The following is a 22559-nucleotide window of genomic DNA, read 5'->3' on the forward strand; positions in this document are numbered from 1 at the left end:
CAATCCATCTACGTCCTGAGGACCTCGCTGCCACCGTCCAAGCGTGCTTGGCCCCGGCAGATGAACCTCAGGATTAAAGGGTGGGCTCAGTTCCGCGCACACTGTGTCTCACCTAAAAAATCCAATGCGCAGGCTGGAAGGTGGAAAGACCTTCCCCGGTTCTTCGTTCACGAAGAGACTGGCCATTCATCATTCATATGCAGATGTAATGCATCCTGTTAAACAAAGGGAAGCATTTCCAATAGGATCTGTAGATTACATTTGCCTTTATCCTGTTGCATTGTGATGGCTTAGAGTTGCTCTGAAGAACACTAACCCTTCATGATCCCCTCTTCTGTCACTTCCAATTGGTGATGATAATTTTCCTTGCGGAAAATGTCTCCTGCTCCTGTACTGAACATAAACTTTGCGTGCTACTAATGTTTGTGTCAAGGTCATTAATGTATTTAAACCAGATCAGTCATAAATTTGATCCTTGTGAAGCTTGGTTAGCGATAGCCTAAAACACCAGTTTGATCTCCTGTTAACATATCCAGTACACTGCTTGGTCCACAGTCTGTACAAATCCACTTTCCTCTCTTCTCCAGTTGAATGAGTAATTTCACACACAGCACACTATCAAATATTTTATAGATGTATTCCTCCTGCATAGAAAATCATATGTCGTATCAATGAGAGAATAAATTTATCAGGACATGCTTTATTTTTTCCTTTAAACCAAATTTCCCGAGTTCACCCAAGGTTATTTTCTGTCATCATTTATTCTTTCATGGTGTCATTGCTCAACCAAACTAAGACTAAAATTGCATTGTATATGTTGGTTAAGTGACTCTTTGGTGGAGAAATTGATAGAATATCATGTCCCAGAATAACTGCCCACTTCGATATTTTAGTATTTTTCCTTTGGTTAGGTCTGCTTTTAACCATCTATTACTTACTAGGGCCTGTTGAGCAAGTCTTTTACAAACTTAAATTCTATGCCACTTCTAAAGCAGAAGAAAACATTTGAGCATTAAAATAGGGACAGGGCCTTTCACTGGTTACGGAAACATTTCTCACAGCTTATGTCCTAGAAGAGTGTAGGTGGTTGCCTCAAGCAAATAAACAGTGTTTCTAATGGCAAGAAAACATCTGGTTGCAAGTTGAAGAATTCACAATGTCACTAGTGCTTTGGATGTATGTATTATTTTAGTCTTCAACTGCATAATTGGGTGAAGTGTTTTCAACTGCTGTTTTGGATAGAAAGGATGAATATACAGAAAGTAGAAGTTATTTTATAGAGGCTGTTAGAAGTCTATAGATTTTTTTTACTTGGGAGATGATTAATGTTTTAAGTTTTTAATGACTGTGCATTTATGTCATAGTTTTTTCTTTTTCAGTGTAACTGTAGATCACATTCCTTATAGTATATCCCATGCATATTTGAACTACTCTTAAAAAGTGAAATGATGTGATGTTTAGCTACAGAGAAATGTCAGAAACAATGCATTTATATGATATGAAAGATTTGCAAGCGCAAGCTAGCAATTGATAGCAATATTATAATTAGCTCTTTATACAGCCTGTTTTTTTATTCATGAACATTTTCATTTATGTTGACAACTATCATGTATGCCACCACACATGGAGCCTTTTCTTTACTCAGAAGAGACTGAACATGAATGACTATGTTTTGGGGCTAATATTCTGACTTTCTATTGTAAAATGGTTTCTGGGCCAAGTCATAAAAATAAAAGTAGCTTGCTTTTTAGGTTTGCCTTTTTGATCCTATTGTTAGTGCTGGTGTTTGTAGGGGTAAAGCCTACCATAGTGCTGTAACTTCAAGGTGGAACTTCTTTTCATTCGAATTATTTTTATATTGTTGAAATTGCTAGAGGCATTGAATGCTTCCTAATTCCATAACTGATATGAAAATGAAGATAGGCTAACTAATAGTTTTCTAATAAATCAAATTTTAGTTTTGTGCTTGCAAATAAAAATGTTTTGTGCACACCCACCCACAGAGCAGGAGTATTTCTCTGACAGAAATTTACTTTGTCATTCCATTTTCAGCCTTAAAAATCTGTGTCTAACAGATCTTTAGTCTGTCAGATAAATGGGGCATGACACTGATCCAGATACTTATTCCCGCTTCTGAAAAAAATCAAAGTTAGTGTTCCCCTAGGACAAGTATGTTTTAGTAGATTATTCAGACATTGTTAATTTTTTTTCATTTCAGCATAGTTTAGACAGGTAAACAGACTGTGTCAGTGGAATTGATCATTTTTGTGACAGCTTTTCAAATTAGTGAAGTGTGTTTCATACAAGGCATCTCCGCACACTGGGAAAATCCCAAACTCATTTGGCGTTTTACTTGGACACGGACATGTTCATATGACAGTACAGTATATGCTGTTATATTTATTAGACAGTATTTTGGGGAAATGCATCAGCAGGAGGTGAGACTGAGGCACAACACATAATTTTATGTGTCTGAGGCACTTAAGCTGAGGGTTAGTTTCTAAAGTAGCCTATGGAAAGGGGAGAGGGAAGATGATTTAAGAAGAAAGTGAGAAAAGGAGCCCTAATTTAAGTACTTTGAATTGCCCTCAGAAGGGCCTCCTGCTTCATTAACTAAATAGGGAGCAGAGCAAGATTAGGTGTCTAAATCAGGTGTCTGAAATAAAGCCTTGTATTCTTTGAGTTGCTGTAGTTTGAATATTAACCATTCAGTTCAACTCTTTTGTTGTTATACCGAGAGCTTAGATGATGTTCTTTGTCTGGATAAATACCAAAGTTAATTTCTCATTTATTGTGTAGCAAATTCCAGCCTAGTAGCAAGTTCGATCTTTCTTTTTTCATCAAAAAACCCCACAGCCTAGCCCAGCGCACACCAGCTTCTATGATTCTTTTTACTAGTCTCATTAAAATTGTTCCTCAAAACATAGAATTGTAGAACTGTAGTATTGTGTCATCATGAAATATTAGTAGTTGGTAATGGCCCAAGGGGGCAGAAGGAATAAGCAGAGTTTTTTACTTTAAATCAGATATTCTTATTGTGATGTATTTGACTCTTGCAGTTTTAATACTTACATAATTTTTAGCAACTGATAGAGGGAAAAAGAGATCATTTATGTGAATTCTGTGGTCTGGAGAGGCTCTGCAATTAAGATCACACGGGCTAATTCTGGAGAAGTGAGGAAGACATTTCCCTCTATTATTTGTGAGAAGGAGAGGATATTTCAGTAAGAGAACTAGAGGGGAATATTCTTACCAAGTTTATTTAGATTTCATTAAATTGTTATATGACATCAGCACAAGCCAAAACTAACAATGTTGTAGTCTGCATTTGTGTTACTCATTGCAGAATTTTTAATTAACACTACTGAAATACATTCCCAATTAGTCTTTGTAGTGTCTTATTTCAACTATTGTTTGTATATATTTATTTCATTACATGGGATTTTTATGTAGATAGTTTCGTTTATCTGGGAGTATGGCTTTGTATTTGCTTGCATGTACAGTTCATAAAAGAATTAATATAAATTTAAAATGGTGCTCTCCATCACGTATTTCATGTAAAGTTTCTCTTGTTAAGGCATCACCTGTTTTGGTTTTTTTATCAAGTATTCTATTTATGAATGGCTTATAATTTTTTGATTTTGTATATTTGAGACTTTGCCATAACTGTTGGTATGAGTTGTCCTACTTTGTACAGTACACTTAAGAATACAGTTTTCCGCGTGACATGAAGAAGTCCTTTCAAGAGACAAAGGTTAAAAATATCATGCCATAGCATAAATATGGAATAGGAATTCTTTCTACTAATTTGTAGTAGTACCTCAGTCATCATTTTGCACATAAGTGCAAAAAGACTGAGATTTGCCTCCTTCTGCTATAATTTATGAATGATCATTTGTTAAATTATATTGTTATAGTTTTCAAGATAAGCTTTCTAAACTGTGCATTTTATAAATGATAGCAGAAGGAGCAACAAAGTGTGACTTTAAAAGGCATCTTCCAGTCCAAAGTACGTATGCTGCAAGTGGAGCCTGTTCTGCCCGTAACTAGGAAATGTAATGTGCACCATTTGTTGCAGTTTGTGTTGTTATGCAGGTTCGTCACTAGTTCAGTCTTGACAGTGCTTGATCCTTGCTGACAGCAACAGCTATCTCTTTTTTGTCTTTTTAGTTAAGACAGAATCTATTTTTGCAATTGGCAGACCAAGGAGAACTAGGGACTGTAAGCCTTTCATGTACCAGCAAGGTGGTACAGTGGCAACGTAGCACCATTTTCCTTATTGTTTAAATCAAAATTAATTTTGATCACTTTAGTGAGGACTGTAATTTAGATAGAGATATTACCGCAGTCTTGAAATTTAGATCAGAAACTCCTGTTTTAAAAGTGAATTTTAAGATCTTTTTTCTTCATGAATGATGCTTCTTACAAATGTTTAAAATAGGGTTACCTTGACTGCCCCTTTGTTAGATGGAATTACATAAGCTGTATAATGCACTTAAAAAAGCTTTTCTTACTGGGAACTCTATATATATGTCAGCAGAAAAATTCATTCTGGATTATTTTACCTCTTTGTCTTTCTACTATCTTGATATTTTTTAATTCAAAGTGTTTGTAGGTTGTGAACTTTATTTTTCTATTATACGTGCTTTATTTCTCCTAGTTATAAAAATATTTTGTCCATTAAGTGCTGCCTGTACTTGATTTACAGGTAATATTATATTCTCTGGTATCATTTCTTTCACAGTTCCCACATCTTGCAAACTGAAAAAGTTTCATGTCAGTTAAGCCAAATCTTTATGTGAAATACATTCAAAAACTAGTCAGTAGTATAAAGCTGTAAGTGATGTGTTGTGTCCTTATGTGTTTTTAGCATCCCATTAAACAGACAGTATCTTTAGATAGCTTTCTAGACCAGGTAAAATGACAACTGTATATTACTAACATCTTATGTGAGACAGTTCGTTAACAGAATTATATCTTGAGGGCATGAAGTGCTTTGATATGAATTTTCAGAATATTGCCTTGATTTTTTTTCTTCCCGTCAACTAATACTTTCTGCCTGGAAGAATCCATTTGTAAGTGATCTCATATGGGATAATTTTATTCAGAAGTCATGCCATTTACAAGCATTCTCCAATAACAAACAACAAAATTCCTGAGTGAACTTGGCTCCATGGCATCACTCTTTTTTTGGGGGGTAGGCCAATTTAGACACCCTGTCCTTAGCAGTCTTCACCTGTTCCTACACCACCCTTCAGTTGTATTGGCACAGACAATTGTTAGGGGATGTGGGAAAGTGAACTGGTCTGTCTTAAAAGACAAGGGTAGGAGAGGGGGATATGAAAGAATTAAATTCTCTCTCCCAAGACTGATTTTCTACTGGATTGTTTTTGTTGGTGACCAGCTTGAGTATGCAGGGAGTGCTGGAAGGGTCCCTGCTCCGTGTGCAGCTGGTAGCAGAAAATCAAGAGTCACATCTGGAGGAATATGGAATGGGATGAGAAGCTCATGTCCACATTATGAAAATGTTTCTTTAGAATCTGGGATACACCATGAACTAAAATAGGTGCAATACTAGTCACCCCATCTAACAAATGATTTTGCAGAATTATAGGGGATTTAAGATAATGGCCATAATAGAGATCAAGGCCCTGGAAGAACTTTTGACGCACATGAGGCAGAGAACCTGGGATTACTTACATTTCAAAGGAGAATGTTAAAGGAAGTTATAAAGCCATCTATAATGAATGTCAAATGACAGTTTGATCAGGAACTTCTATGTTGTTGGTTTTGGGGTTTTTTTTATACAGTATAAGTTGAAATTACAATGAAGTTAAAAATGTGGAATCTGGATCTGGTAGGGTAAAATACTTTACATATATCCATTTTGTCATAAGATTCCCGAGATCATGGGATGTGTTACAAGTCCCCAAAAATGTTGTGGTAAAAGTTTTAAAGATTATTCCACTGCATGTTTCAAGGCTCAAGTCAATCTGTGTTGGGAGATGTGACATCTAACGTGTGAGACGTGTTCTCCACATTGGTCTCTTGTAAGGTTCCTCTAAATGCAGTGACTACTGGACAGGGAATATGGACTGTAGGAAGGTATTGAGGAACCTAAAGTGTTCAGGATAAATGCAGTGCTGAGTTCCTGAAGCTCTTGTCCTGAGAGGCTGAGAGGATACTCCTGGCCAGGGAGCAGCCCAGTAGTATGGCCAGTGTGTGGAGGCAGTGATTTTGTTCTGAACTGTTACTAGAAAGTGGGGACTGGAAAAGGGCCTTTTGAAATCGAAGGATTACTGTGTTCCATCTGGCCAGCTGGGAACAGGGAATAAAAAAATAAATTCTTAAGTGTCGCTGATGATTTGAAACATGGTTGCCAAGGTCTGTAACAGGTACTCCCAAACTTCCTGTAGATTTGTGATTTTCATAAAAAGGAAACTATCATGGTGAGGAAGAAGGTACCTTTTTATTCCTTCATGTTGTCCTGTTCAGTAATCCTTTCTCGTTAAGTAGTGCAAGAAGAAGGGGATACCCGAGGAGAGGAAGGTAGCAATAAAGAGTTACAGCACAGTACTCTGATAGAGCAGAGTGAGTACCATGTCCCTTTTACCATTCCATTCTTCGTTAATTATAGAAATTTGGCATGAAAGCCTACTGAAGCTGTGAATGTTTATGATTTATGTGTAAATACATACACATATTCACCTGTACATATGTACAGCACTGAGAACACTAGGAACTGATCTTTGTGGATTCTGCGCATGCTCACGGAACAGAAGGGAAGGACGTCACCTAGGAGCTGTGTAATGCAATACCTGTGTTTAAGTAGATTAGATTTTCCTCTCCCATCCCACCAAATCAATTAAACCTAGTGGTCCTCGCAGTTTTGGGACCTGGCAAAAAAAAAGTAATTGTTGCCCAATTCATCATCATATTAGATAATTTGTGGATACTGAATGAGGCCACAAAAGAAAGCTACAGAGAAAGAAACAAGATATTTTAAAGTCAATGTATTTTCCTTTGGTTTCAAGGAAAATGTTAGAACAATTCAACTTTTTAATTCTCTTAAGACAACCCAGTCATCTTCATGAATTCATGTTGTCTGATTATGGCTTGTCTAAATTGTCATATGACTAATATTTTGTTTGCGATAAATTTAATGTTTTACATGTAGTGAAAAAATATAGTTTACTACATATTGGGATTTTTATTAAGCCTTTAAAGGTTTCAATGCCTTACAACATTCTCATAAACAAGATAGAAAATATTGGAACAAGATGGAAACTACTGGAAGTTGAGTGTGCAAGACTGGTTGGAAGATGATACACAGAGCATAGTTATCAGTGATACACTTTCCAAACAAAGAATATCTCATTATGAGAGCTGCAGAAGTGGCTGCTGGTTGAATACTGTTAGGTATTCGATTAATGAGCTGGATTGTGAGTATTCTTGTTAAATTTGTAGATGACCCCCAAACTAGGAGATGTCCATGTATGTAGAGAACAAAATGATAATTTAGGAACATATCAAGAAATAGAAGAAATCGTTAGGAAAAAAACAGCTACAGTGCAACTCTTGGGAAAGGTTTTATTCAGGAATAATCACCTATGCAAACATAGTATTAAGAATAGCTAGCCAAGCAGGGTCACACAGTAAGTTATAACCTGAACATGAGATAATGTTGCAGTGCTGTCACAAAAAAAGCAAATGCTAGACTGGGTTTAATAAACAGGAGAATCGCCTGAAAAGTTGAGTTAATACTCTACCTATTTTTAATGCTTTTAAGACATTATTATTGAGAGCTCTGAGGAGTGCATTGGATACTGTATGCTTCCAAAAACTTTTAGACAAGTTGAAGAGATTCCAGAAAAAAGGTTCCAAGTTAGAAGTAGTGTGTGGTTTACAAGGAAAGCTCAAAATAAAAAAGACCTCAAGTTCTAAAAAAAAAAGTAGGGAGTGTGTATTCCTAGTTCCCTACAGGCTCAGTTTAACTAATGCATTTAAATTGAAATAAAGGTGGCTTAGGCTACACAAATGGAAAACTTTAGCAAGCACTAAACAGATTGAGTTTGGAGGGTTTTAAAAAATCAGGATTGCTCAGGTCTGCTAACAGAAAGAGCCTGTTGGAATTTCTACGTCCTCTTGTTCTCACTCCTATCTGTGGATCTTTTTTTTTCCAGTCTTTTGTATATTTTGATAATTTAGTTTGATCTTATCTACATTTGTTTCTTTCCTTCTTGTGCTGCGTGATGTTTTCTTTTTCCTTGCCATGGTCTTCTGTTTCTGCCATTTTCCACTCAGAGTTCGGGTGCAGAACAGAAAAACAGTTGTTTCTCTTCCATGAGTTAGATGGGGTTTTTTTTGGTCTTGCTTGTACAAAAGCATACTGTCACAAATCACCTTTCTTCTCAGGGGTCAGTGTTTCAGATCATCTTGTCTTGCCAGGTGTCCACTGAGCTTAAGCTTTCTCTGCAGCTTCTCTCTTCCATCACTAGTTCAGATTTCTATCTGAACTTTGTCTCTGTTCCCAGCTGGATGTCTCATGTGAAACTCTCTCAAATATTGATTTGCAGTTAATGTACATTCTGCAACTTTTGTACCTTTTTATTTTGGTTGGCTGCAGGTTTTGGTTTCTTCTGCCTCAGCAAGCATCACCATTTTAAAGCAAAGGCATCCCCTTCTGTACAACTCCCTTTCTGGTGTTCTTTGCTTATTGGCCTTCTCAGTGAGTGCCATCATTTTAAAACCTTTCTCCAAGGTCTTCTGCATTCTGAGTTATTATCAGGAGTTAACTCTGGTGGTTGTCCCGATCCTTCTGCACTCGAAGTCACTGGCACTTTTTGCTTAGTAGATATGCTGCTATACTTCTGATACTCCTGACCAAATAACAGTAACAATATTAGGTGGAAGGGAGCATCTGAATTCCTCTTTGCTTTTTCCTTGTCAGTATTCTGAGTGCTGCCTTCACTTGCAAGCTGATCAGATCTGGTTTTGCACTTGCCTTGGTTTTGTTCTTGTGTCAGATTTTTACACAGTTGTACATACGATTTTCTTTTTGCTGTCACAGAATGAATGGATGTCTTGCTGCCTCTGGGTCTGTATTTTCTTTCGAGAAAGGATATTTTTGTCCGTTTTGTGGCAAATAGAATCAAGTTTCAATTCAGGAACCCTCAGTAGTTGCTGTTGGCACACTCCTCCTCTCCACACGGGAGGGAAGAACCGAGCCACCTCAGTAGGGTGTCAAAGAGTTCCCTCGCTGTTATTACTGAATAGTACTAGAAAAAGCTTTCTTCTTTCTGATTTATGTTGTATAATCAGAATTTACTTGTAACTCCACTAATAATGATGTTTTTAGAAACCTAATTGGGACAGAGGGTATTTTAAATTGCTTTTCATGTGTACAGGGTTTACACAGTTTTCAGTTTACTTTGTGGAGAAGGGTTTTCAACTCTAGCAGTTACTTGTTTCTTAAAGTAGTTTCAGCTGTTAATCATGGTCATTGGTGCTGCCAGTTCTACTGTTGGGAGTTTTTGTTTGTTTGTTTGTTTTAATTTTCATTTTTTAGTGTGTAATGTTTTTGTCTTAAGTGTCAAAAGTCTTTTCTCTAAGCCTAAAATCCAATACCCTTCATCATTCATTTTCAAGTATAGCATGAAATAATGGAGAAATACTCCAGGATTTGCTTATCTTAACAAAGGCCCAAATGAATGTACTAATGCTGTCCTTTTACAGACATACATCATTGCCTTGGAAAAATTATGTGCTCAAGTAAAACAGACTTTGACATTAATTGTTACCATTTGTTAAGATCATTTTGTTCTATTTAGCACACTCAGTTATCCCTAACGGGAAAGCACACTTGCACTATTTTACTGATTATTAGTCAAGAGTTTTGCTTTGGGGAAAATGTAATTTTGAAATATATCATTATTTATATTTGAATGTTTATATTTTTGTTTGTTTCATTTATTTTTATCACCTTTAAGGGAATTCCCACGTACTTTTGAGTAATTCCTGTGACACTGAAAGTCACAAAAGTGAAAGACTCTGGCAGAGAACCCGACTGTCTGTACAGAGTAGGATGCAGTACCTTATTCTTTTAGCGAGGCTGTAGCAGGTCTGATGTCAGTCACTTCAGAGACCTTTAGACCTCAGTGCTCATTTATTGCTAAAATGTACCAGCTCTGCTCCTGCATTATGAAGATCATCTGTCAACACTTTGAGATATTCTCCTTTGTTATTAAGCTTGTGATGCTCTACACTGTCAGGTTTTTTGCCAATTATAGTTAAGGTACAATGGTGTATTCACTGGATCAAAGTCTCACACTGGCGGTAGAGGAATGATTTGTAAGTCTTTATTCATCTGAATCGTACAATAGAATACCTGAGGAATGCAAATAATCCCTCTAAGGACTCAATAGAAAAGCTGTTAAAATGACAGTCTAAGACTATTATTATTCTGAATTGGTGTTTTAGCCAAAGTAATTATTTCTTATCTTGTTGTTCCACAATAGTTCTTAGTTTATTAGTTATGATGACCATATTTACCAAACAGAATTTGAATCCAATTTTTGACATTACGTTCATGCTCATTTCACTTTTTCAAGTTTGCAGGTTTCATTCTGTTTTTCACTTGGCACATTATTGAATTAGCCTAGAGACCAATGTTAGATACGTCCTTAGAAAAATCTCTAAAGGATGTATGCACAAATGTTAAGGTACACTTACGTATATTAGATTCATTTCGAGATTTATTTGCTGTATGAAGTTGGCATTTATAAGCTCAGAACTGATACCCAGTTTGTTAGCCAAAATGAATTAGTTAACTACAAATGTTGGTTTTAAAAGTACTGTTAAATGTCACATTCAGAAACACACCTGAAGTGTGGTTTTCAATTCAGACGTTTCTGAAGGCAGCAGTTTTTCAGTATCAGTCCTGGATACAAGACTATATTTTCATTGGGTAACTGGAGGAAAAAAAAGCATTAGTATAATGAGGATTGAAAAATACTGATGTGTATTTACATAAGTAAATGATAGAAGACCAACCTTATATAATAAACGTGTGAAAACTGTTGAGTGAACTTCTATATTCTTTGTCCCATCTAAAACCCTACTCAGTGGGCCATGCACTTAATCTCATAATAGCTCTGATCCCCTGCTATTTTCTTTGACAAATGTGTGTTGATGAACTTGTGGTTCAGTTCATTTTTTTCTGAAGTGACATTTGCATTGATTATTTAAAGGTTTGCAGGCCACATTTTCAAAGCACTTTAGTATAATAGCAGTTAAAACCTTAGTCTAAATCTTGCAGATTAGCAGGACTAAGAAAAAGAACTCAGCAAGCATAAAGCCCTGTGCAGTATAGTGGGTGCCTCAGGTCTGAAACATCTCTGGCACCCAAAGTACCGTGTTTTGCAATTTGATTATTTGTGTACAGGAACTATTTCCATGCCTCTTGTGTTTGCTTACTGAGCATACAGTTGTCATTCTTACTATTCACACCTGTTCAGAAATAGTGCCCTATTAACAGTGAACTCTTTAAAGGTAATTTATAAGTGTCTCCCTTAAATTTAAAATACATAGTACTTGAAGTCATGAATGTGATGCCTGTGTTTAGAGATGTTTTAAATACCAGCTATTGCTGTGAACTTTTCACTGAATCAAAGAATATTCTGAGTTGGAAAGGATCCACAAGGATTATTAAGTCCAACTCCTGGCCCTGCACAGGACATTCAGATGAATCACACCATGTGCCTGAGAGTATCATCCAAATATTTCTTGAACTCTGTCAGGCCTGCTGCTGTGACCACTTTCCTGGGGAGCCTATTCCAGTGCCCATCCACCCTCTGGGTGAAGAACCTTTTTACAATATCCAGCCTAAACCTCCCCTGACTCAGCTTCAGATCCTGTCAACTGGTCACCACAGAGAAGAAAGAGATCAGTGCCTGCCCCTCCTCATCCCTCCATGAGGAAGTTGTAGCTGCAATGAGATCTCTCCTCAGTCTCCTCTTGTCCAGGCTGAACATGCCAAGTGTCCTCAGCCACTCCTCATACAGCTTCCCTTCAAGGCCCTTCACCATCTTCATTGCCCTCCTTTGGAGGCAAACCTGAGAGCTGAATATCTTTCCTATGCTGTGGTGCCCAAAACTGCCACAATATTCAAGGTGAGGCCACCCCAGTGCAGAGCAGAGTGGGACAATCCCCTCCCTCGACCAGCTGGCGATGCTGTGCCTGATGCCCCCCAGGACAGGCTTGGCCCTCCTGGCTGCCAGGAGGCTGCCAGTTTTGCTTAACTCTAGCAGGATGTTGAACACTGAAAAACTACCACCATAAGTCTGTAGATCTAAATTTATTGTTTCGTTCAACTAAAGAAAAGGATGAACACCAAACTACTGTGGATGCTGCCAGTTATTGAAGATGAAGAGAAACAGGAAATATTATTGTTTATTTAAAAATAATCATAGTATAATATCTAGAAGCTTTGTCCTAGGTCAGTACTAGAAAGGAGGGAAAAACTAGTAGAAACACAGTCCTGTATTCATGAGCTGTGGCATACTTTAAGATCAATAGCCTGACAAAGCAGGATGTGACTTGCTATATAGGAGTTTATGGTGTTCTTTTCTATCTGTTAATATCAGCTGCCCTAGCTACTGGGATACCTTTTTATTTTATTAAAAAGAAAAAAAAATGAGGAAAAACTGAAGACCTTCAGTTTTACCACATTTGATAAATATAACTCTTGGAAGTATATTTTTCTCTCAGAAAGTTTTATTCATACATTTCAGATTTTAAGTATTTAACCTCTACCAAACACCTAGTTATTGTCCCAAATTATGCCTATTTCTGATAGATTAAATGCCAAACAGAAACCAAGAAACAGTGAAATGTTAATGGAGTACACCTGAAGCAATTGCTGCCTGTTAATGCCTTGACCTTGGAAAGCAATACACAAAAAGATGGCATCATAAATCCGTGCAATTCTTATGAATATGTATGTGCTACTTGATAATAATGAATGTGGTACAGCCATGCATGCACTACAAGATAATGTTGTGCCCTTTGTTGTCTACAGGTTGATAAAAATTAAAGAGTGGGTGGACAAGCACGACCCGGGTGCTTTGGTCATTCCTTTTAGTGGGGCCTTGGAACTCAAGTTGCAAGATATGAGTGCTGAGGAGAAACAGAAGTATCTGGAAGAGAACATGACACAAAGGTTAATTAGCATTCATTTTCCCTACACTTTATTATCAACTATTTCCTTGCAGTAATTTAATTGCTTGCGCTGATAGAATAATAAATGACAGAGTAATTACCATTATAAAGAGAGAATCTTCTCCTTTCTTTACCATGAGACAGAGTGAAAAGATTTATTTTAAATTAAGTTTTTAACTGTCATCTGTCATCTCTGTACAGTGTTTTAATTATAACATAGGTATTAGTTATGTATATTTTTGAGAAGGGATGATCACCAAAACTGTTTCGTCATCCATGGGGAATGAGGATGGTGGAGAAAATTTTGCCGTAATTTTCTGAAGAACTGTAATAAATTGTTTCAATATTGAATTTCAGTCAAACAGATATGCTCTCATGACCTGGAGTCCTGAAAATTGCATGAGACCGAAAGTGCTGCCTGATAGAGTGATTTATATTTATCCCATGTTTCTGTAGTCTGCTAAATAAACAAATCAAAATACTATCTTTATGATTCTGCAGTAAAAAAGTAGTTCTTCTGAAGGGAGTTCAAAGTAAAAGGCTACTGCAATTATTGCTATGCTTAAAAAGTAGACCGGGTGTCTTCCAAATACGTGGTGTCTTTCCACATAAATTGATTACTTGGCGCATTTAGCTGTTTTATGTGTATATACTGAATGAATTGGATTCTTTCCTTTTTTTTTTTTTTTTTTTTTTCAGTGCTTTAGCAAAGATCATTAAGGCTGGATATGCAGCACTCCAACTAGAATACTTTTTCACTGCAGGCCCAGATGAAGTACGTGCATGGACCATCAGGGTAAGATTCATACTTATTCATCAGCTATATCCAGTTCCACACTATTGAATTCAGATTGATATCACTGACTTTGAAGTTTGTCATGGTGGCGGTTAGCTAGTCATTACAGATGAGGTTTTTGTCCAGGATAACTTTAATTATTTGTGAGCTGCTGAACAGTGAAAGTGGAGCTGCATTGATTGAGGCAGGTAACAATTGATTCTGCCTATTACATAGTCTGAATTTCTTCATCCTGTAGAATCTGTCTACCCTCCTCCTGTGGTCAGAGATAAGACGTACCAGTATTGTGCTTGCTTAATCTGTGTGACTGGGTTTGTCTGCAGTGAAATTGATGTTGCTTTTCATTTTGTATTCACTAAGTTTGTTTGGGTTGCGGGTGGTTCATTCCTCCTTTGCTTTGCTCGGATTACATTTTCAGCAATAAAAGCAATATAACGTCATTATATTCCTCATGGATTCACAGTTGGGCTCAAAAACCTAAAATCAGTATACAGTAATTCAGATCTTTTACTGACTTTACTATTTAGACCTAGTTTATTTTGGTAGTTTTATATGTTTATCTAGGAACTTACTTAATGCTGAAAATGATATTATGTATTTTAAATATTGATGTAGGATGATTATAGCCATAGAGATGAACTAATTTATTCCCAGAGGACAGTAAGAGCTGAGCTGTAGTGGTTTGCCTTTGAATGTAAATATAATATAAAGATCAATATTGAAAAATATTTTGAAATGCATGTAGTTACAAACTCTTAAAAATTACAGTAATGTCAACTTTTGGAGATGCAACTCTTTCAGCTTTTATTGTTTGCATCAGTGTATGTAGTGCTGTGCAATGAATTTCAGTGCTGCACTTAATTTCATTCAATGGAATTAATTTGTTTTCATTAATCAACATAATTTCCTGTAAATTTATATTTTTAATAGTACTGCTACAGATGTTTGTGTATGTGTTTTAGCACATTAAACTTATTTTCTTTTTTTTTTTAGTTTCCTCCTCTCTTTTACATGATAACTGCTAGCTAAAGTCCCTGAAATAGCTACCAAAATAATATAAAAGCAGAAGTTTTGTTTTTCTGAATCTTGCTGTAGTTTTAAAAGCCCATTGTGAAACTCCACTGTTTTCAGTAGGAGAAATGCTTACTCTTTATTAGAAAATTTGAAAGCTGTTTTATCTTAAGACTGATTGTAAGTATCTTTGATTTAATGTGCAGAGATATTTAGTCAGGTAAGCATCAGTGAGTAGCCATATTAACCCAATACATCTTTTATTGTAAAAACTGTGCTTTACAGTGTCAGACTCCTTAGCACTTTAACATGCTTTATTAAGCAGCCTTTAGGTCACCATTATTTCTCAAATTTCTCTCCATGGTTGTATGTGCACAGAATGTATGTCCTTGTAATTTGAAGCATGCAGTTTTAATGCATTCTTCTCTACTGCATAAACTTAAATTATCTTATAGTTGCCTGTGATTTTTTATTTTTTAGTGATTCAGCTGTTGACGTTTTGGTAAGAATACTCAGTTTGTTCTATATCAAACTTAATAAAATTATTCTGAAATAAAAATAAGCTAATATATAGGGCTTGAGATCCATAAGTCATTTCTCAGTGCAAATTTGGTTTGCCAATGAATGTTATCATTTAATTGAAATTATTTGGATGTAAGTAAAAGTCCTGAGTAATTCGCATTTTAAAGTTGTTTAAAAATCTTTCTGTGTGAAAGCTAGGGATCGAAGTGAATCTCACAATAAAACACAATCATAGCTTCTAAAATCAATACTGCTGTTGGTCCCTATTAGGGAAAAACAAAGCTGCTGCTCTTTAATATCGGTTGGTTTATCTATGACGAAGGCGTCTGTCTGTGTGTCCCAGTATTGAGGATCACCCAGCTGTATGCCTGACATTTTTAGCTGATACGAAACAAAGTTTCAGCAGATCTTGAAAGCATATAAAAAAGGAGAAACCTCTTTCCCGCAATCAATCTTCTTAAATGCAATTAATTTTCTTCCGGTCTCTCCTTTGACAGAAAGGGACGAAGGCTCCTCAGGCAGCAGGGAAGATTCACACAGATTTTGAAAAGGGATTCATTATGGCTGAAGTAATGAAATATGAAGATTTTAAAGAAGGAGGTTCAGAGGCTGCTGTCAAGGTGAGCTCCCCATTTTTTTCTACTCCCTTCTTCCCCATGTGCCATTTTTCCATTTCAACTCTGTTTTTCACTGGTAAGAAGTTCTTAAAGCTAAGTGAATCTTCCCAGTCACCTCTAGCAATAGACCAAAATCTGTTTTCATCTTTTGCTTAAGAAAGAGTTCAAATGCACCAACTTACTGGACAGGAATGCCACTGTTTCAGTATCCAAGGTATGACAGTTAATGGACTGAATATCAGCACAAGACCAAATGCTATGCTAGTGTGTTGGGGGTTTTTCTCTCTCTTTACATGTTACTGTTCAGAATTTAGTAAGCTTTAAATTTAGCTTGTTTTTTGAAAAATCAGATTTTTAAGATGAGAGAGCAGACTTTCTAATCACTTCTAAAAGGAAATGCTAGCAATGCAGAAAATTTGTTTCTTCTAATAATATGTCATCTTGTTTTGAGTTTGGAATACAGATTTTACAAATGTCAGATGCGAATGGTTAAGAAAATATTATATTATAAAAATATGCCTTGTTTTTTCAGTATTAGTGGGTTCCACTTCTAGGCTCTGATAAGCATAATTGGGATCATAAAATTAACCATTTCAGTGTTTAATTCATTTGCCCTTTGATGTCTCAAAATTATGCCACGCCTTACTTTGATCATTCAGGGTGACAGTAGTAGTTGTATGTAGTCCACAAAACATGATAGGTGAATTTTCCCGGCTACTGTCTGCTGAATAGACAGTGAAGATATTTAATGAAAAACTTTTTTTCTTGAGCTCACAGTTCTTTGTGGTTACACTTGTACTGAGAAGAGTTTTATCTGCTTTCTCAACACTAGAGGGCAGAGACTGCTCGGGTGCCCAAACTTGTGCCCTTTTAGAGCTGACAAATTATATCTGATTTGAAGTTATTAAGTATGAAATTAACTTGTACATGGCAAATAAATGTTACAAGAGAAGCTGTTCTTCTCTGCTTTGCTAATGCATTATATCCACCTTCTTTAAGCAGAGAAACTTCCCTGTATTTCCTACCCATTTGATTTCTCATTTGGCATTTTTGACATTTTCTTAAGATTTCTATTTTAGAAAATTGCAATTACAAAGCACATTAGTTTGATTTACTCAGTCTCAGTATTTGAAGGTTCCTGCACACTATGATGTGTTAAAGAATTTAAAAGGTTTGGCTTTATTGTTTGCTATTTGATAGCTTGAAAGGTATGCAAAACTATGATTTCAAATTCAGCCTATTCTCAGTGGTATCACTAAGGAAGATCATACTGAGCAGCGGGACTTTAATAGGTTTGTTTGAACCCCAGGAAGTGAGGGAAAAAAATCCCGTATAATTGGTTCGTTGCGACATGTGAACTGCTTTATGAAAAGGGAAGTAGAGTTGTAGCTGTAAAGTGAAACCACAGCTATAAATAAATCTAATATTCTGCAGTCAGAAACCACTTTATGTAACTGATTCAAATTTTGCCAGCAGCAGTGTTTGATGCTGGAATATGAATGTTTTCCCTGAGAAGCTGCATCAGTTAACACCTGTTAAATTAATCAGTATTTTGCTTGTGTATTTTTATTTGCTTTTCACAATGTGAGATTCTAAAAATCAAGCATCCATGCTCAAATTATATTTAATGATTAAATTTTTATTGTTACAAAGTATCTGTAAAACAAGCATATTTGCATTTGTTACTGAGTTTTAAAATCAAGGTTAGAAAAAAACCTTGTTCTTAGAATAAAGTGTCATACTCCTCTAGTCTTTTCTAATTTGCATTTAATACAATGTTTCATGCCATACACAATACTAATTACTTTTATATTGATGGTAAATTTCAAAATTAAATTTAGGAGCTTTGAGGAGTCAACTGAAATAACAGTGGTAATGGGAGTTGCTTGCTTTGTATGTTATCAAGTTGATCGATTTTTAAGTTTGATTTTGTGTGTGTTTAACACCAGTACAGCATAACTAATTTAATGCCAGTGCTGTGAACTATACACTGAATAGCTCTGTGTGGGCTTTGTAGTCTACAGGGATATCACATTATTAGCAATCATATCTGCTTAGGCAAAGCTGGCTTCTACAGATGGCTGCTTTCAAGTGCAAATGAACTGGTTAGACGTGTCTTGTTTAATACATACTCAAGATTCACAAATGGGTATTGATTTTTTCAACCAGTGTTTCTGATAGCAATGGAAATGGATTAAATGGTCTCTAGAGAATTTAAAGGAACACTGTCACTTTTAATTAACTGTAAACTGGTAACAAAAATACATAAACTTACATTAGTGTATCAAAATGTATTTAATTAAAAAAGTCTATGCCACTTCGACAGGATGCACTACTCTGCTAAAAAAATCTGTGTTGTTAGCTTGTGGAGGCCACTTTTTTCTACAAACATTTATGAGTAATAAATGTATTCAACTATAAAATGTCTCTGTACCTGTGCCTGCAGCTTACACTTGCTGAAGATTTTTACAGCACTGTTTTATTAGTGTTTATGCCATCAATTAGTCTAATTACTCTTGACTTTGAGCATTATTAGAATCTTCAAAGGAAAGAACTTGAAAGGGAACCTTTTACAGTCTAAACAGATTTCCAGGGGAAATATAAAAACATTTTCAAGGTTTACCAGTGGTATCATATGGGGTAAGGTCAATTACTATTTCACTATATATTTATTGTTGAGGTTATCTGAGCTGCAGTTTTCCATATGCTGGCATCACTGGGGACAATGTTTAAATAAGGAATGGCAGCAAAAAGGTTGTCGAGCCTCTACATTTCTAGACAGCAATATGGGGAAATATGTTTCCTTGCAGAGCCGGTTTTGTGAAAGAAAGGTGTCTAAGTTAACTGTGTACCATTAATCTGATCTGTTCTACAGCAACTAAGGTCATTAGTTAACAGCTTTCCTGTAATGGGATCTTAGCATGCCACCACTGTGATAGTGTCATTGAGAATAATGGCACAGTGAGGTCTTGCATGGAAGCACTTTCTCCTGCAAGAGGAAACTTCAAAACAGGAATGGTTATTGAACCAAAGCAGAAGCTCTCAACTTTTCCATATTGTAGACACTTTTTAAGATAAATGCTTCAACAGACCACCTCCCGCCCAGCCTGTCAGTCCTAATGCCACAGCCTCGGTAATAGTAGGTTTAGTTACAACAAGATAACAGTAGAAAAATATAAGAATAAATTCTAATGCAGAGAGCACTAGTATTTAATACATTCCTTGTCTATTTTCTGTTCTCCTCAAGTACAGCATTTTCATAATGAATTTCCTTTTCATGTCTTTGGTCCCTATGCCTTCTCCTGTATCCTTGTTTCACAGTCTGTCTGCCCTTCTATCTATCCGTCTGAAGCAAATTTCTTCTGAAGGAGATTCCTGACAAAAAACCTGAGCCTGCATTTTGTGCTCCTCAGCCCTTCATTATCTGGGCACAAGCAGACAAGAGAGCTGCACTCGAAGCACGAGGCATGTGCAGTTGAGACTTTTGCACCGTGTTCCCATCGTTAGTTTTGACAGTGCTCTCTCTCGTCCAACCGCTCAAAAGTGGTTCAGGTATCAGTTCAAAAGCTGTGCAGGCTGTTGCTGATCACCCTTTCCAACAACGCTGTTTTAGATTCCTGCCGCCACTGTTTGCCATCTGCAGGATTTTCAGATGAAGAAAAAGAAAGCCGGGGAAAAAAAATTGAGCTGTTTTAGTGTCCTTGATCTTAAGACTTGCCAGGGTTTACAGGGTTTACCACTATATAATGCAGATGCATTTTAAGCACTACAGATCCAGTGGAGGTTAAATTACTTTTGTATATATATTTTATATGTACGTAAAAACAAATGATGTCAAACTGAGGAGTATTGTGACTGTCAATCTCTGAAGCTGAAGTAGTACCATTTCTTTACCAAAATGTATTTAAATAATTGCTGTTTGAAAAGACTCTAAAATGCCTAATGAAATAACCCATTTTCCTTTTGTCTGTTCCATTTACAGGCTGCTGGAAAATACAGACAACAAGGCAGAAATTACATTGTGGAGGATGGAGATATTATCTTCTTTAAATTTAATACACCTCAACAACCCAAGAAGAAATGAATATCAGATGTTGTTCACTCAGAAATAAACTGTGTTGCTTCAAAAAGCATATGAATTTTTATTTGGGATGGAATATCTGGAAACAAAAAGCATACAGTTTCTACCTAGGGAACCTCCCCTCCCCCCAGTGAAATTATTCTTGTTTGTTTAGAATTAAAATATGGCACCTCCAGCGAACATGCAAGTTCACTAAATGTGAACAGCTTTGCATTTCAAACGATTAAGACCCTACTCCAAATTGTAGGAGCTTTTTGGGAACCATATTACTCTCATGATACTTCATTAATCTCCATCATGTATGCCAAGCCTGACACGTTTGACAGTGAGGACAATGTGGCTTGCTCCTTTTTGAATCTACAGATAATGCATGTTTTACAGTACTCCAGATGTCTACACTCAATAAAACATTTGACAAAACCAGCCTTGGTGTGTTTGGGGATGTCTGTATTGACTGACTGTGGTGTGCTGAATGCGATACGGCACCTGGTGGATGCTGATTACAGAATTTTAAGACGTGTATGATACAGTAACTGGCAGTGTGGGGCAGCTGCAATTGTATCTTGAAAGTGAGTCTTTCATGGGAATCAGAAGATTAGGATGCCAGTGATTTGTCTCAAAAAAGTTAATGAATTTGTAAATGGACATTCACTGAAAGATGATAGTAAGGATAATAAGAATGATGGCATCATAAATGATTTTTACTGGAGAGAGGAAATACATGTAGAAAAATCATGTTATCTGTGAGACTGAAGATTTTTTGTTCAAATGATTTTGAAAAGAGTGTTTCGCTCTTGCCTTGAAATTAATAAACCATCGAGGCTGGAGCAGCGGTGCCTGATGTTGTTTGTTGTCCTCCCAGGTCTGGTTTTCAGGTCAACGGAGGGTGACACAGATAGTGCTGTGAAGGGAGAGGTCACGCTGTGCTGGGTAGGTAAGTTGTTCTGCTGAAATGAGATTGCAGCTGTGAGTACTTCTTTACCCCTTTACTTTTTACCATGAAGGAGAGCTGGGCACTTTGGGTAACAGAAAAATAAGGTGTTGGCAAAAATAAAACAAGTTTGTACTTTTAATATAAGGTGTAGAACTGCCTTAACTCACTCTGTTTAGTGTATTTAAAACAGCCTGGCCCTTTCTGAGTGCCTGTGTGCCTGGGGTTTCAGCTACAAGTTCAGTGGAGTCAGGGCTGGGAGAAATGCTGTTGTTACCTATAGCCTGTTGGTGTGCCAGGCCTCTTGTGTCATTGTGATAAATTCACTTGCTATCAACTTTGAAAAGGCAATTGCCACTGGCTAACCCCCACTCTGTGTGTAAGACACTGGGAGCACTGGTCACATCCTGCTCTGAGGCTTCCCTTGAGATGCTGCCTTTGAGCTTTGTTGCTCATTTCTGAGAAAGTAAGACATGGTTCAGCCAGAGCTACAAGCCACATTGTTGAAAAGTTGGCATCATGCCTTTAATTGCACTGAAGAGAAAGAGGGAGGGCAGATGACTTCAATACGTAGTTGTTGATTTTGTTTTAAAGAGCATCTCCTTTTTTCATGGTGGCAGGAGGGGGGGAGAGTATTGTAAAGCAGAGAAATTAGAGCTTCAGATGTTTTGGAACCCTTGAAATTCTCTTTTGTGTCGTCTCCCTGGTGCGGCTAGTATTTGTTCCTGGCGTTATTTTGATGTTACATAATTGAGAAAAGATTAGGACCATCAAGTCTTGTGTTAAAAGTCAAATCCAAAAGAAAACAGAGCCTACCTGTTTCTCTTGGAAGTCAGCAAGGTGCTAGTAACAGAGAAGGGCTCATGCTGGGTTTTAGACGCAATGAAAGGTGAGTGAGAAGTGGAGTATATGTGCTGCTGAAAGAGAAGTAACCTCTTTACTGCACTGATACCCACTGAAATGTGTTCTCTTGTCCTGTTGGAAACATGTTCTGATTTCCTAAATATTCCCATGCTCCCAAATTGCTTCAATTTGAATGTGTGTACTTCATGATACACACATGATACCTGTTCTAAAAATAAAAATAATTAAAAATCAAACTCAGGCATTCTTGGTAGATAAGGTTTTTGAATTTACTACAGTATTCTGAAAATAGAAAATGAACTTAAAATATTTACCACACCTTAAAAAATACGTGTTCTATAACATTTTATGTTTCAGTTAATTAATTTGCCTGAATAGTTCATCTTTTCAGCTGTTTTAACTAATGTTCTTTTAACTACTGAAGCTAATCAATTATTCCAGAATAAACCCAAGTTTTAATAAAAGAAAGAATAATCTGATAAGCTCCGTTACTTCTATCACTGGTGACTTGTGACAGCT

General features: G+C 36.5%; 1 protein-coding gene across 2 annotated transcripts in view; it reads left to right on the top strand.

The window, feature by feature from the left end:
• OLA1 (Obg like ATPase 1) overlaps positions 1-20668 on the top strand; it is a 118967-nt gene extending 98299 nt beyond the window's left edge. For both annotated transcript variants that reach the window (XM_027878481.1, XM_027878480.1), the window contains exons 8-11: positions 13079-13219; positions 13918-14014; positions 16045-16167; positions 20147-20668. In XM_027878481.1, the coding sequence (XP_027734282.1) occupies positions 13079-13219; positions 13918-14014; positions 16045-16167; positions 20147-20248 (463 nt within the window). In that variant the 3' untranslated portion in view covers positions 20249-20668. The remainder of the gene's footprint in view (positions 1-13078; positions 13220-13917; positions 14015-16044; positions 16168-20146) is intronic.
• Positions 20669-22559: the final 1891 nt, after the last annotated feature.

This window comes from Empidonax traillii, unplaced genomic scaffold, assembly GCF_003031625.1.
Source record: "Empidonax traillii isolate 1590-97213 ecotype Southwest subspecies unplaced genomic scaffold, ASM303162v1 scaffold42:size1813164, whole genome shotgun sequence".
Taxonomy (NCBI): Eukaryota; Metazoa; Chordata; class Aves; order Passeriformes; family Tyrannidae; genus Empidonax; species Empidonax traillii.